Source organism: Acyrthosiphon pisum, chromosome A1 (genome assembly GCF_005508785.2).
Source record: "Acyrthosiphon pisum isolate AL4f chromosome A1, pea_aphid_22Mar2018_4r6ur, whole genome shotgun sequence".
Classification (NCBI taxonomy): Eukaryota; Metazoa; Arthropoda; class Insecta; order Hemiptera; family Aphididae; genus Acyrthosiphon; species Acyrthosiphon pisum.
In genome coordinates this window covers 5,195,719-5,213,110 of record NC_042494.1, presented here as the reverse complement: position 1 = coordinate 5,213,110, position 17,392 = coordinate 5,195,719, and the positions used below count along the sequence as shown (strand labels likewise).

General features: G+C 31.2%; 1 protein-coding gene across 1 annotated transcript; it reads left to right on the top strand.

Annotated features, from left to right (window-relative positions):
- The first annotated feature begins 2,802 nt into the window (after positions 1-2,802).
- LOC100163755 (carboxypeptidase N subunit 2-like) lies at positions 2,803-16,796 on the top strand. The gene is made up of 11 exons (XM_016807367.2): positions 2,803-3,016; positions 3,631-4,131; positions 6,002-6,152; positions 7,712-7,783; positions 7,879-7,950; positions 8,067-8,135; positions 11,667-11,920; positions 12,022-12,155; positions 12,308-12,567; positions 14,250-14,375; positions 15,859-16,796. The coding sequence occupies exons 2-11, from the start codon at positions 3,681-3,683 to the stop codon at positions 16,019-16,021; spliced, it is 1,752 nt and encodes a 583-aa protein (XP_016662856.1). The 5' UTR covers positions 2,803-3,016; positions 3,631-3,680; the 3' UTR covers positions 16,022-16,796.
- The last annotated feature ends 596 nt before the right edge of the window (positions 16,797-17,392 follow it).

The window sequence follows — 17,392 nt, the reverse complement described above, 5'->3', positions numbered from 1 at the left end:
TTTAGTGCAAATTAAGTTGTGGTATTTTTATTTTTGTCTTCTCGTAATAAGTTAATAATAAGTTCGTTATAATAGTCATTTAAAAATATTAAAGATACCTACATAGAACATTTTTTTTATAGGCATTTGAAGTTCAAATTTTTATAAATAATACAATTATTCGTCAAATTCATAAAAATTTAAAAACTATTTTCTTATTAAAAATATATAGCATATAATTATATTTATTATCTAAAAATATAGATATTAATATAGATATTTTATAAAATCGAATATTTAGACGAAGAATACCGATTTTAGTTATTTTTTGTTATGTAAAAGTATTATTCATTGATAGGTACTTGAAACTATTCACGTATACTATTACCCCAACAAGAACACTCCGCCAAACTCCGTGTAAAATAACGGCTCTAAAAGCTGTGATATAGTTTTAGAGGGAAGTCTTTGAACTATAGATATCCATCACTTATGCTAAAATAGTCTGCTAAATAATTGAATTCAGCTTGATGAACACTTGATTAGTATACTGTATACACTACCTATTTCAATGATAGTATAGACTATAGACTATATTATTATGTACTCATAATGCAATAGTATTTTTAAGTTTTAACTTAAGTGGCCAAGCTAAGTTTAACTATTTTAACATAAATAAAGACTTAGCTATGAAATTACATCATAACTTTTAGAGGCCTTTTTTTTATACTTGGCTATTTTTTAAACAAAGTTTGATGGAGTGTTTTAGTTGGGATATCATACATTTTTTATTAGTACCTTACTATTTGTAAGTCATTGTTACGTAATTAGAAATAAGTAATAACGTGTTTTATGCTAGAATATTATTAAGTAATAACTTTTATTAAAACACTTACGTACATTTATTATGGTAGTTACAGTCGAGTACGCGACAATAAATACGTGATTTTAAATTTTAATAATATGATATCGTTATTGAGAGTGAATGTTGTCGCAGGAAAGAGAGAAGTGGGATGGATATAAGCGGTGGATTGGGGGGGGGGACAATACAATATTTTACGATATTTTCGTCGCATACGAAAAATCGTACTTAGAAATAGGTACTTGAACATTTTGGTTGTAACTTTTAAGCCACCCAACCAATCTGATTGCGAGTTAATGTTTTATTTTTTTTATTTATTTTGTGTTGTGACTTGTAATTCGTCGACGTAAAATCAGAGAGTCGTATCAACACTATCAACCAATTGGTTATTAATAGAAATAAACCTCTAGTCGAGTGAAAATATATAGTTATAAATAATAATACGGGCATAATATTATTCAACATTGTAAAACTAAAAATAGTAGATAAGAAAATCCATTTTATATAATATCCTATATTCCTATAGATTGCCTATAGGCTGATATTTATATATATTATTATATTATATGTTTGTAATTATTTTTTAACTTTTCATAATACCTTCTATTTTCATGAAATAATTACAATTTAAACATGAATAATTAAATTATTTTAGACTATTTTTTTAATAAATCTTTAATAATCAGAAATCAAAATTAACCGAAAATAACTGAAATTAACAGGTATTTTTCAAAACCGGTATTAACCGGTTCTAGAACCCTTATAATTTTTTAGTAAACCGAAACGAAACCGGAACCCTTAATCAAATTAATTTAATAACCGGAACCGAAACACCCTATAGGTTCCAGTCCCTGATCTTACCCATAACATACTTGAGACATTGTAATGACCGTAACTAATGGCCTTAGATGCCGGAATTTTTTGTCGAAATCCTAAAATGACAAAAAAAATATAAAATATATATATCATAAAATATACTTAATAATATAGACTAAATGTCTTAACTCTTAACTGAGAATCGTTTTTTTTTTTCATGAAATGATTTATCAACGAATTCAAGTTTAATTACATTGATTTACTCAATAATGACGAGGTACACTCGACACCTGATGTACAGAGTAGTTTCCTACTTATCCTCTATTGATGTTTAAAATTTATGTTATTTTAGATATTCTCAAATATGTAAACTGCAGTAATTTGTCAGATGTTGCTAAAATTCGACAAATAAACCCGCTGGAAGAAATGAAAACTTGTGCTAACAAAAACGGCTCAACTGCAACTACGATAAATAATAATAGGTACAATAAAAAATATTAAAGTGTTTGTTATATTAATTAATTAACTGTGTTTTGTTATCTGCAGTGTCAGCCTAGCTATACAACTCGAGAGCTTTAAAAACATCATTGCATCGAGTAAATTAGTTTATGTAAAACACTAAACAATTGATAATAAATTAAAAAAATATATATCGACCGATTGAAATGAACGTCTTGAGTAATTGTCCGTCGAAACTTTGCATAGAATTGACATATATTAAACACACACTTCCACTCTATAAGCTTTAGTTATAATTCCCCGGCACCAACCGGCCACAAGAACACAAAACCGTAATATTACCGCAACGACCTAACTATACCTACGTCTAAACAATATCATCGCGTCACTGAAATTCGGATGACGGCAACGACCGTGGTTGATTCTTAAATGGGACATCCTGTGGCGTGCGCAACGAACAATACAACGGGTAAACATTGTTACGACAATAATACAAATTATACGGTAAAATTGCGGGAAAAAAATTATAAAAAAAATAGTCGAAACAATGCGCGAAAGGCGACGGACCGGACGGCAGTGATGACAAACCATAACGACGGCGAACCATTGCGGTCCGAAAACAAAAGGGATTTTGCGACGGACGTAAAAATTATTTCCTAATAATATAATTTTAATAATTTGTGACTTTTTGTATGGCATGTAATACAGGGTTAACGGTCGCACAGTCCGACGACGAGCGCGATCCGAGACGGTGGTGCAGCTGCAGCGACTTAGAGCGATCTATATATCAGTGATTTTCGACCGCATATTGGACTCGAGACCCATTTTAGTTGATACATACATGGACGGATAAAGAAACAAAACAAAAAGCCGATTGATAAATACTATACATTTCATAATATTGTGTGTATAAGAATGGATCGAATATGAATTAATTTATAATGTATTATTAAGACGACGCCACACCCACGTGTATTGTATCCGTTTGTACGATATAGAATTGTCCGTATATTATGATATGAAAAATGTGTGTTCAGCAGTTCCAATTGTTTGTAGTACTTAACATTTGATAATAGAGCAGCCCATATCAATCTTACCCGTTAAACATTATCCGCGTTTTCACATGAGTTTCTTACGATATTTTAATTTCTAAGCGAGTGATAAGAATCTTTAAATTGTAATATCTTATACATAATATTATATTTATAACTTGCCTAGAATTTAAAATACCGTAAAAAACCTATATTAAAACGCAGATATTATGTTACCTTTAAGTTTGATCGCAGGTCAATTTGCTTTATTTTTAAAGGTCATTACAGTCAATTGAAACTGCGAAACTAAAATTTGCTGTATTGTATGTCTGTAGGTACTTGTCTAAGACGGAGACAACACACGTGCGGGTTTAGCACCCTCTTCGTCTTATTTACATTTTCACCATATTATAGTGACTTCTTGTACCTATTTAAAATAATATATAGCGACCCAGTTATTTTAATGTTTGTGTGATCCAAAACCAGGTCACGACCCACCGAATACCTACAAGCCAATAATTCGGGCAATCGTCGTCATGTCACTGACGGTCGGAAGACGTGGGATTTTCGAAGTAAGGGCAGAGAGACGATCGCGACCCAGCAGAGTGGCCACAGCGTTGACCACGGCGTTGGTGGTCGCCTGGCTGCAGCTACCCGCCACGTTGTTCTGGTGCTGTGCGGCCGCATCCACGGTTAACGGTACGCTGTTCAAAGCGGTCGGACCACCGCCGTTTGTCCACCCAGCGTGGGCGGACGTCAGTGGAAACGTCACGTCCGTGGGCCGGGTGGACGTGTGCGCGTTGAACGCCTGTGAGGCGTACGTAAGGATGCGCGACGACCTGGCCAACGCGGTGAGGCCGATCAACGACAAGCTACGCGGCGACGGGGAAGGCGGCGGAAGGGGTGGCGTGGCCGGTGACAGAGGTGCGCTGCTCGAGGCCAGGCTGCAGAGGTTGGACAGGCGACTCCGGTCCGTCGAACAGCCCGGTGAATATACCTATATTATTATTATAAGACGTATAGTATGTCGTATGTGATACATATAACTCAAGACAATCTTGCCCGTGTGCATTAGTTAATGCATGTGTCACATATGACATGTCAAACTATTTCTTCACGAGCAAAATCATATTTTCAAAAACCAAATTAGCGTTTTTTTAAATATTTTTTTAACATAATTTTTATTAATCACTTAAGCAGTTAAAAATAATATTTTACTATTTTTCGTCGTTATTATTTTATAATTGCATTGTATAAAAAAATATGTATGTTGTCATTCAAAATAGTTAAAGCTTTAAGAAATTATATATAGTAATAAAAATATTAAAAAATACATTTTTGTAACGACCTAAATTAGTTCAAAAAATTATTTTCAAAAACTTCAGTTTTTCTGAAATAATGAGTGTCTTAAGTGTTAAATGGATCCACTACGTACATAATGCATTCGTGGTGCAATAGATTTGCAAATCGACCTGCAGATAATGGCCGGTGACCACCGAAAGACGCGGTTATCATTATCATATTATGTGTAGGTACCGGTAATTTTATTATTCTAAGTAAAGAATATATTGCTGGCGATCGCATCAAAATTTTGGTATACGTACATGCACGGAAGTTTTATATTTTGTTATTTTGTGTGAACATAATATTATAATAATATTAAGTCGAAGATAGTATGAAAAACCAAAAACGCGTTAAAAACTTCAGAAATTTAACGAAAAATAACAATGATAATCATACTCGATAAAGTACCTAGTTAATCGGTAATTGTTTTTAACATAACGGGCAAGTCTTCGTTTACGTTTATTTTATATAAACTACTGTTTTCTCACTGAGAAAATTGAACCTTTTCGTTCACTATTTTTATAATCAATATAGATAATATTACATACAAATATAGAATATAATTAGTATTTTCTTGTGGGATTATAAATATATTACACATCGCGTCATAATAAAATATAACCTATGATATAATCTGATCATCTCGATTACATAATATATAATACCATATCTTCAATTATTATTTAACTTGTAAGGAGTTTTATGTAGCGATAAATACTTTTGTTTTTTTTTAATATTATAACCACACTTTTTGCGGTAAAAAAATTAGTGGATAATTTTTTTGGGAATTTTGATGTTTCTTAATTGAAATTCGCACGAATAATCTTTCCCAATTTATTAAACATTATAACGCAATAAGGATACTATAATAGTCCAAGATTTTGGGTGTAAAAATATGTGGAATTTAAAGTTAATCATTTTATAATATATTAATATTTTATTATTCGTAAAAATTGTTTGAGCATGATATAAGTATGTACTTGATTAAATATTACATCCATATTATATTTTTGTAAAACCGTTTTTAATGTCTATTATGCTGTAGTATAAAAATTGTAATAATTCGTAGTAACTAATCGTTCAAATTTTTATAAATAGATAAACTATCAACGCATAACAATATTAACTTACAGTAAAAAAGTGGAAGAGACTCGTTTGAAAAGCATACGTTTGTATTGCCACGAGAAACTTCTGATATTATACTAAAAAATCAATGCGTATTCAAAAATATAGTTTTATTTTAGTGTACGTCTTGAAAATTCAAAAAATTCAAATATTTGAATAATAAATTCATTATTAAATGAAAAAGAGGCGGGTGGACACGATGGGGAAATCAGCCTGCATAACTATGGTCATCGCTGTGTATGTGTCTGCTGAAAATGTGTAATATAATATAAGTATACAATATATATGTCGTCGTCGGACACACAACCGCCGATATGCATGGCAGTTCTTTTAGGTTAAGACGTTCAACGAATATTGACGACAATCCATAATAATATTATCGTTTCAGTGTGGACAATCACGTCCGGAGTGTCCCGGTGGAAGCGCTGCAATCACGGACCGTGCAAGTGCAGGACTGAAACTCATTCGGTGAGCTGTTGGAGAAAGGACTTTGAAGAAATTCCACCGGGCCAAACGCTGCCGTACGACGTCAGCGCAATGTAAATATTACGAGAATGTCGTTCAACTCGTGTTACATTTCAATATTATATTATTATAATAACACGGCAATCGATGGACTAGGAGATAAAACATAGCGTTATAAACAAATCCCCTTCCCCGCCGCATTCGACATAAAATAATATATATTCTGTTTATCATCATGTGCCGATACTAATATTTATTAAATCATATCGGACGATCGTTTCGTAACGTTCGTGGCAAATTCGCACTTTTTTTCGACACGGCGGAACGTTTAAAAACACATTAAACAACAATAATTCGTCGAACGAGGTCACTGACTAGGCGACTATTATAGTATTATGTATATGTGGAAAATGTGAAATTATTACTAGATAGTCAGATAGGCAGGTCCGACATACGCGTATTAAGCCCCAGAAGAAAGAAAAAAAAGATTATGCTCCGCTGGTGCTGTTGTTGTAAAAACTATGATATTATTATCAATGTTAATTACAGTTTTTATTTTCAAACCACATTGGGCTGCGCACAACGTAAAAAATCGTGTTAAGTCTAACCATTTTCCATTGTTGACATCGTCGAATAATAATTGTGCAACAGTTTAAAACTCTCAAAATGTGTATGCACAGTGAAAAAAATCGCGCTCGTGATCTAAAAAATATGTAACATTTGGATCAAACACTTCATACACGCCTCAATCCGTACTGAAAAAAAATTAAATAAATAAACGAACGATTGAGAAATGTTTATTCCTCATTAGAAGTAGTTTCTATTGACCTCTTTACATTTTATCATAATAATAATATTGTGTTGTTTATTTATTCGATATTATTCGGACGGCGCGGAGTCCTGCATATGAGTAATAATAAGAGTACTAGACGATAATTTATCATATTAATGTTATGAGTTAGGTACCTACCTACCTACTTTAAAATATAGGTACCGATATAGGTAGGTATTACGTTTATTTATAATATGATACAAATTTTACTCAGATAATCATTTATCATCGTTTTACACTCTCTATTATTAGCTAAATAAATAACAATACATTGGAAATAAATAAATATTCAACTGGGGGACGGAGTGGCCGAGTGGTCTAAGGCGTCGGTTGCTTCGCGCGCCGTCGCTGGTTCAATCCTTGGCTTCGGGCGGCATTTTTCTTCAGGCAAGTCACGGTGTCCGGGGAACAAGTGCTGCCATCCCCCACCCGGGCATGGCAGATACCAACGTGTGCCCAAATCAAAAGTTCTGCCAAAACTAACACACACGTGTAAGCAAATCTATAGTACCCTCCCCTACAGTACCACAGGCCAATGACCTTTGTAGTTTAAGCCTTAACCATAATGAAAAAAATAAATATATTCAACTATTACAGTCGCACGGACAAAAAACATTCAATTTTTATTTCTGGCCGTCCTTTACGGTTAAATGTATCAATCACGATCGATTTTCAAGTGTACATCATAATATCACGTACAATATATTTTGAGATTTTTTTCAGTATAGCTTTAAAAAATTCACTGTCTCATGCGATGGTGTTTAATTTTTTTTACACCCACCAACGTTTTTGATTTTTCAGTGACCTGAGCACCAACAGTATAGTGTCCCTGCACAAAGACACGTTTAAGGGACTGACTAACCTAACAGAACTGTAAGTGGAATTCCCTTATATTTAGGTACCACAGTAATACGCGCGTATTGCGCCCGAGCGTTATGCTAAATAACTTGCACACGTGTACGTTTTAGGGACTTGACGGACAACGACATCGACTTTGTGCCCACAGCAATTTTCAACACGCTGGAAAACCTCACGAAATTGTAACATAATTTTATATACATATTATATTATAAAATACAATATGATTTAACACAATTGTGTGTCCATTGTCAATTATAATAGTATAAAAATAATAAATCGTATTTGTACGTTTTAGGAGGTTTCATCGGAATCGCTTGATCGAAGTGCCATTGTTGTTCAAAAGAAACACAAAAATACAGATATTGTGAGTTTTTTCTAATGTTATTGTTAGTAATAACTATGTAATATTCAACCCGTATTATGTGTATTATATTATAATATGACTTGCGTGTAAGAAACACATAAAATGCATAATTTTTTTTTACCCCAGATAATATTATATAGCAGGGGTGGCCAAACCGCAGCTCGCGTCATAGACTTTTGCGGCTCGCATCTTAACGTAACATTAGCCAAAAAAAAAAAAAAGGTCACATAATATACAATAATATGACCTTTTCTTTTTTTTTTTTACATCTTGGCTCTTCAATTTTTATTAATATATTTGGTGGCTCGCAAGTCTCTTCTCGCTGGCCACCCCTGTTATATAGGTTTATTTCCTTGAAACTTTTTAGTAATAATAATAATAATAATACTAATAATTTATTATGATTCGCAGGTAATATGCAAATTGTTGTATTGAGTTATTACATAATTTCAATATAATTGATCTAAAAATTGTCAGATAGATAATAGTATTATCAAGACACAGCTAGATAGCTGATCTGTAATCGACTAAATTATAAACGACAAACTGTATGAGAATATAATTTTAAAAAAATATACCTACCTAGTTCAGAAATTTATAAGAATTACAGTTCTGGTGTTTCAAATTACATAATTTTTTTTCATGCCCCCACTTTTTAATAAATAATTCAATACGACCTATTCCATAAAATATATCGATTACGTGAGTAAATATATTCATAGTAGTAATTGAACTCATATTTTAATTGTACGGTGTTACAGGTAACTGTTTTATGTATGCATATTTATTAATACTTTATACATTATTACTTCCTGACAACATATTATTTATTGTGACACCATTTCAATTAAAATACGTTTGACTTTCTATACTTCGCTCTTCGTACTATTATTATAATGGTTTGAATTTTTATATTCTCTAATTAAATAATATCAGTCTCTCATTAAGCACAGTCTATGTGTGTTTGCCGTTTGGTATTTGTTCTTACATGCGAGAAATGTATATAATATAGGTAATTAATACCTTACCAATTTTTATTTCGATGAGACCAAGCAGTTGAGTAAGACTAAAGTGGATTAACAATAGAACTAACTACTAAGTAATAGTACTCCAGTATTCGCTGGTTTTGCTTGAAAACATTACATCGTCGTCGAGCATTATTAATTCACTGATTAATTATTGTTCAGTCATTTTTTTCTGACACACAAATTACTTTTTAATAACACTATGCACACGTTGATATATAGGTACACACTATATATATTCGGTAGATAATAAAAAGTCGGCAAATCTGCTGCTGCTAGAAAAAAAATTTATGATGAAAAAAGTGAATGAACGATTAGAGAAAGGCCGATTTAAATTTTTAAACCAGTTCTATGTTTATCGTTATATAATTGGTTTTTTGCATAAATCGTTACATTTGCAGCTACACCACATATTAACTTTATACATTAAAAAAAAAACTGTAATATAACGCGTAGGCAGTGAAGGCAGTTTGAAGGGTGTCAAATATATATAATACCTACTGCTGTTTAACCGTGATAAAAAATCATTACGATAGTAAACAATTTTTTTTTCAACGAATTTTAAACTTTCAAATTGCAGCTATATTACAATTTTCTCTGGATGTAAAATTATACAGTGCACATTGTGAATGTGAATCAATTATAGTTCTTGCGTGTGTCGACTTTCATCATAATATATAGAAAAGAATATATTATTATTTTATTTTTAGTCTTGCTTTGAAAATATAATCAAAGCATTATTAATAAGTCGAAAACATTACATTTCTTGCTCCAATTTATTACTCGATGAAGAATAATAGATACTTACAACTATGATTTCACACTTTTAATAATTAATATTCATCAATGTTCCCTGTTTTAATTATAAGTTATTGAGATTCTACTTTGCATAATTATTATTGAGTTTAATAAGTAAAAATTTAAAATATTTACTAACTCCATCGCGATAATACGTGACGATAATAAATACATAATAATTATTATTAGGTAAATACTTGTGTCTGTTTGAATAAATTACTAACAAATTGTATGAGTATACTTAGATGTAATAATCGTATAAGATGACTACGTATCGTCGAACGTTAAAGATGGACGTGTACATTTCCTGTGAATAATTCATAGTTTTGTTTGAATTAAGTTAGTAATAATAACGTATTATAATGGCGCTGCTTATTAACAGGACTTTGGGGATATTCGTTTCGGTAGTCAAGAAGATAGCTGAGTTCCGTGTGAATAAGTTGTAAACAGTTAATTAAGTATTAGGATTGAAACGTTCTTAGATTATAATAATATTAATTATGCATATTTAGTTATTTTTCGGTCTTCCGATTTTAATAACATGTCTCGACTACATCAGCATATTTCGGTGTTCATTAACGAAATATTATAATGTATTATTTATTGGGCACTGTTTTTGTGCATCTGTTTCAGTCGAAGCTAACGCATTGATAAACATTCATCTGGTGCTATTATACTAAATTAATATTATTTAATTTTTTTTTCGTCTTGTGCTCAATGCTCATTGTTCACTAATACGATTTATGTGTCGGTCTATTGATCTACTCGGCCTCATACGACACAGCCAACGATGTGTGATTTTGTTTGAATGTCTTATAATATTTCATTAATAAAATATTATTTTATCACATCAAAAATTCCGCAGAGTTGACACTATTTAATTGTGAATGTATTAAAGAAATAAAAACATTATTGAAATTTAATGCAACGTATATTATTGCATATTATAATCAACTTTTATATTTTTGATGGAAATTATTATTTATTAGGTATAGGTATGTTATTTTTATTATGATAATAAATTTATATTTTGCAAACCATCACCATGACGCATACCTGTATCATGAATTATAATGCTTTAAAGTTACCAAAACTTCACTGAATGCTGTGTACGGTTATGAACTACAAAAATATTTTCTTCGATTTACCAAGCTGGTCATACGTTTTAAATCGTGATTCAGCCGTCAACATGCTTATTTTTTAATGATTCATAGTGTTTTTTTTAACATGGTAAATTATGTAAATTGTGTTGGAAATGTTTGTACTTGCAGTAATTACAACCTTCAAAGTATATTAATCTATATGGACATTGGATAGTGATTATTTCTCATTCCCAAAGTCTGTGTTAATGTTTTGACATAAGCAGTATATATACATACCTGACGATATATTCTAATATTCCCATATAACAGAGAGATTTGGTATGGTAAATTATGTCAATTGTATTGGAATTATATTTACCTATACTATTTAAAAATTGCAAAGTTTAATCTGTACAGACAGTGAATTTTTACCATTCCAAATGTTGCGCTAATCCTTCGATATATATTATATGTATCTACCTGACGATGTTCTAATATTGGTATGGGATGTATTAAGTCGTATGTTACTTTGTACACGCGAATCTACGTCACGCTTTATAATTAAGATAGGTGCGCAGTAGGTATACGTGTTTAAACCTTTTGAACCATATTTTATGTACCCACAGAGACATGTCGATGAACCATATAAAACAACTGCCGGAAACGTTATTCCAATCGACGAAAAACTTGGTGCTATTGCATCTGTACGGCAACAAGATCGAAGTCTTTCCGAAGTCGATATTCAAAGACCTCAGCCTACTGGAAGACCTCGACTTGTCGGCGAACTCGTTGTTGGAGATATCGTCCGACATATTCCGAGGCGTTTCGTCGCTCAAGAGGTTGAAATTGCAAGAAAATCAACTGCAACAGCTGCCGTTGGGTAAATGCGAAATCTATTGCAATAGCCTTAAGGTTAGGCGTGCAAGCGACATAATACTTTAATATGAAATCACGATGGCGTTATTACGAGGTTGTTTTTAGGGGTGTTTGACGACGTCGAGTACTTGGAAGTCTTGTCGTTGAGGAACAACCGCATATCGTTTATTCGTCCCGGGCTGTTCAACAACATGCGTAGATTGGTGTATCTGGACCTGACCGAAAACTGGATAAATTTAGTGAGCGAAAAGTGATATCATAATATTATCGTAACTATTTATTGTTATTATTATAATTCTTGTGACAGAAACAACAATATTATCATATACCCACGACTTTTCGTTTCTGTTTGTGACATTATATTATTAAACTGTTTACGCACAACATATAGCTTAACGGCAACGAGTTCACTGACTTGGTAGCCTTGAACGAACTACATCTCGGTCAAAATTACTTGGAGTTCATACCGGAACGGACGTTTAAGAATTTGGCGTCGCTCGAAAAACTTTACCTCTTCTCAAACAACATCCAACAGTTGGACGTCAACAGCTTTTACGGTTTGAAAAATCTCTCGTCGCTGTTTCTCAACAACAATGTGCTAAAGGTTATCGGTGACAAACTTTTTGAACCGTTGATGAATCTCAGAAAGTTGTAAGTTTTTCCGTGTTTGCATTACATAACTGTAAAATCATACAACAATAATATTATGTTTGTAATAACGTAATACCTACAACAAAAGTATACGTATGTAAGGTTATGCTTCTGTTATAATATAAATTATTCGGTTTATCTATAATATTAAAATATAATTTAGGTAGGTAATTGTCATAGTAGTTATTACACAAACCCCGATGGACTATTGCGTAATCACTTAAATCCGCTTAGCTTCTGAAACATTAAGTTCCCTATATTTATAAATAGTTGGAAAAAATAACACTAAATTAATTAAACAATTAAATTGCATTATCCTTAATTTATATCATCATATTATTTAACACGTATAATATAATTGAAATTCTAATGCCTATAACATTATTACTAATTTTTTTTTAATGTTTATAAATACAATCAAATCATTAAATAATTGTTAATTATTTACAAATTTCAGCATCAAGCGGTACATAATTTAAATTTGTATTTAGTGATATGTATTACGGGAATAGAGAAGAAAATATTATTTGAACAATAATTTCAAATTTGTATTAATAAATTATTATCATAATTCGCAATTATTGAATACATATTACTATAATATTAATTATGACTACGCTTAAAAATAATAAGTATAAATAGCTCACAAAATACATTATGGTAAAATAACCAGTTTACTTTAAACAATTTTAGTTATTTTGTTATGATTCAAAAAATATTAATCAAAAGGACTTCAAATATTGCTCATGACATTGTTAAAATGTTGCACGGTGAAATGTTCAAATATTTAGACTGAATTTAAACTATTTATACTGCAAACTTATTCTATGGAATTTCACTATTGTCTCATAGAATTTATAAGTACAAATTATTATATACTTTATATGCTATGTTTTTATCAACGATTAGCTCAACCTACCGAATCGAAAAATTATTAATACTAAAAGTATTAATACAAAATATACTATAGTAAAACATAAACTATCTTTGGTTATATATATAATATATCAAATACACAAATTATGCTGACCCACCTGCTTCCTTCGCTTAGAATCGTTTTTCGTCTACAATGATTGATTATCATTGATTTCAATACCATCTAACACGTTATCCATTACAGTGATTTACTGAATGACGAGTTACACTCGAATCCACTATACAGCAGATGCAAATAACTCCCCTTTTAACATACTGTACCTAATATTATTACCGTATAATAAATTGAGTGTCTATAAAATGAACATTTTTAAAATTAAGTAAACACATGTGCGTTGTATTAATTGACCAATCGATTAATCATCGTTTGCTACTAGATAACTGAGTTTTTAATAATAATAAAAACTAAAAAGTGATTCAATGTCCTTGGAATGTGGTAATAATTAATGAAAGGCATATCGATAGCTTTTGAGTGGAATTTTAGACATATTTCACGTTATCTCAAGTCGATATGGCACTATATACTCGACATTGTTCAGACAAGCTATTTATTATTTTCAAAACTTTTTATGCAATTCAAAATATAAATAAATGTATATTATGTCTACTGATACAATTATACCAAACGAATAAATAAATTACTATATAAACACCCAGTCGTAATTTCTTATAGACCCCAAGTATGTCGTTTAAATAGTACGAAAAATAACTGAAAAAAAGTAAAATGACAATGTTTTTATTTTCAGACACATCGACAGCAATAAATTCCAATTTCTACCAAACGATTGTTTTGATCACCTACCAAAGTTGGAATCTCTGAAACTCTCAAAGAACCCGTGGCATTGCGATTGCACAATATTATACTTGGCTAGGTAATTATATCGACAATTTGATTAGATTTTATTTAATTGTTTGTCGTTTTAGTTCGTTTTAGTTAAACACCGCAGAATTACGCATAGCATAGCCAAATCGGATTGACGTATATATTCTTCTTCCATTACGAACGCATTAATTCATTAATTCGATATCCATAATATAATAGTTCATACATACGGTTCTTTTAAGTGTTTCGAATAATATTGTTAGCGAACAAAAATTAACAATTTTTAATGCACAAATCGGAAACTTTTAAATAATTATAGTATGATTCAATACAACAGTTATTCGACGCGACAAGTGACACCGCACAAGGTTTGATTATAATTTGTAGTTATTCACTAGAAAATGAAAAAAATCTCTACAAGCCGCGCTACTACCGTTCCAGATTACACGAAAGAAATTTTAAAAATAGAGCACAATAATCTGCGTTCACTTTATTTTATCGAATTGATAAAATAATTTTACTGTCAAACGTAGAGTAGGTACCTATATATTTTTAACAGTATGACGAACCAGCAGCTGTTTGGTGTTCAATTTTTTTAAGATTACAATGCGTATGATATATTATGTATATATATATACCAATATTACCAATACGCGTAATGTGTGCGACATAATAATATAATAATACGTTGTTCGTCATAGGTAGGTCATAGGCATACGTATACTATAAAACCATAAAACGATTTAGTGTTTTTTTAGTTTTAGCCGCAGCTTGGTGTTACAATATTGTACACCTAGCTGGGTCCGTTAAAAAATATATATATACTGGGTGATTCTTTTATCAAATAACACTCATTATTTCAAAAAGTGTTTTTTGAAAATATTTTTTTACATAATTTCAAGTCACTTATAAAACAATTAAAAATTATATTTTTTATCATTATAATTTTTTTATGTTTTTTACTTTTTTGAATTACAACATAGGGTATTGATTTTATATTCCAAAGCAGAATATTTTTCTTGGTATTTTGATACACGAAAATCGAATTTGTGGTGAGTAGTTTATGAGTTTTAAAAGTTTGATGAGCGGTGAAGTGGACAAACATTTCGCCGGGAACCCCAACCACTCCACTCCACTTGTCTACACTTTAAATACTTATAACTCATAAACTACTCGCCCCAAATTCGATGTTCATGTATGAAAATACTAAGAAAAATATTCTGCTTTGGAATATAAAATTAAAACCCTAAGTTATCATTCAAAAAAGTAAAAACATAAAAAATTATAAAGATAAAAAATATTTTCAAAACAATTTACACTTTTTGAAATATTGAGTATTGTTTGATAAAATAATCATCCTGTATATTATATATAACACTTTAAATTGACGAATTTTGTGTAATGGTATCGTGAATTTAAAAAATAATCATTTTATAATAATATTACAACGATGGAACTTAATAATATTGTGTTTTATTCAAAATGCGTTTATTTTTGTTTGTTGTTGCGTTCTTCGACGTGTCTTTCTGCAGATGGCTGCGGGCGAACCGGCAGAAAGTGTGGGACTCGAACCCGACTTGCCGTGGTCCCAGGGATCTGGGTGGCAAGCCCGTCGAAGACATGACCTTTGAGGACTTGTGCGATGGCCAATGGGCGAGCATGGTGAAGCTCACACCTCGCGTACCCATTCGATGAACGGCGGAAAATATCGTAATCGGCAATCGCGCATTGATATTATTATTGTTATATATATTAATATTATATTGTACTTCGTCAGAAACCACGATTGATTTTAATAGCTTTTTCTTGACAATCCACGTTCAAGTATATTATATTATTGTATATTATTATATTATATTGTTTGCGGCGGTGTGCGTGTGCGGACGCGTATTGTTTCTTTTGTTTTTAATTGATCGTACGGTTTAATTGCGCGCAGATAAGAAGTCGGCTGTTATCTGGGACAGGCACTGTGTAATAATTTTAACATTTATTATTATTATTATTATTATTATTTTTTCCTTAATGTGCCACTCGAGAGTAATAATACCGTGTACAAGTGTACAAGCGTCAGTGTGTATGTGTGTGCAGTCATTTATAGATAAGAACAGTAAACAATTTTTGATCTTCGTCAAACATTTTTTTATTTTTCGTACTGCAGTCAGCAATAAGCGTTCTATACGATCAGTTCGAATCACAATAAAAGTAATAATTATGGTCGGCACTCGTTCATCGTTGTTTTATCTACTCTGTTCGATCCTGATTCTTCCCCCTGGCGGTAAATGTTATATTCCTTATTTTACATAGTGCTTAAATTATTATAAAATATATAAGTACATCGCAACTGTGTAGAAGTTCTATGTAAAAAATATTTTATTTTATACAGTATGCATGCATATTATAATATATAAATCCGTGTACATTTTAACTTTGTGACGCTTACTTTAAAATAATAATAATATGTTAAGTGAAATGTATAAAACATGCATGTGTCATCGCATAGTTTGTTTTTCATCTTTGCGACTTGATTTTGGTTTTAGATTCAAACGAGTTAACAGATATTGGACATCAACTACCGAAAAATGTCGTAAGTAATCGAAACAGTGCAACGCACATAATATAATCATATTAAACTGTATTCTAATACAAACGCAAAGGTAGGTACCTACACCTACACAAACCGCCTGAACAACATGTTATTACTATCTCGATGCTAATGTAAAAAGTTGAATTTGAGTTATTCAGATTTTGGAAAGTTGACATATTATCAATATAACATGCACGTGATTGCATTTTAAGTGATATATGCTTTTATTCGCAATAGATATTGTACTGCAGCCCGCTGCCGCATAATATTTCCAAAGAATGTCAAATATGTATAACGTATTATATTATAATTATTCCAACATATTTTGATGTACCAGCACATTGTCCGTAAATTAAATTAGGATAAACGACACTCGTTGGAACTCCAGAAAAGTATTATCAAATAATTTCTCTAATATTGTAAATTGTGAAAAACAACTTCTCGTACCTACAAATGCAATAATTATTTGGCATATAAAATAA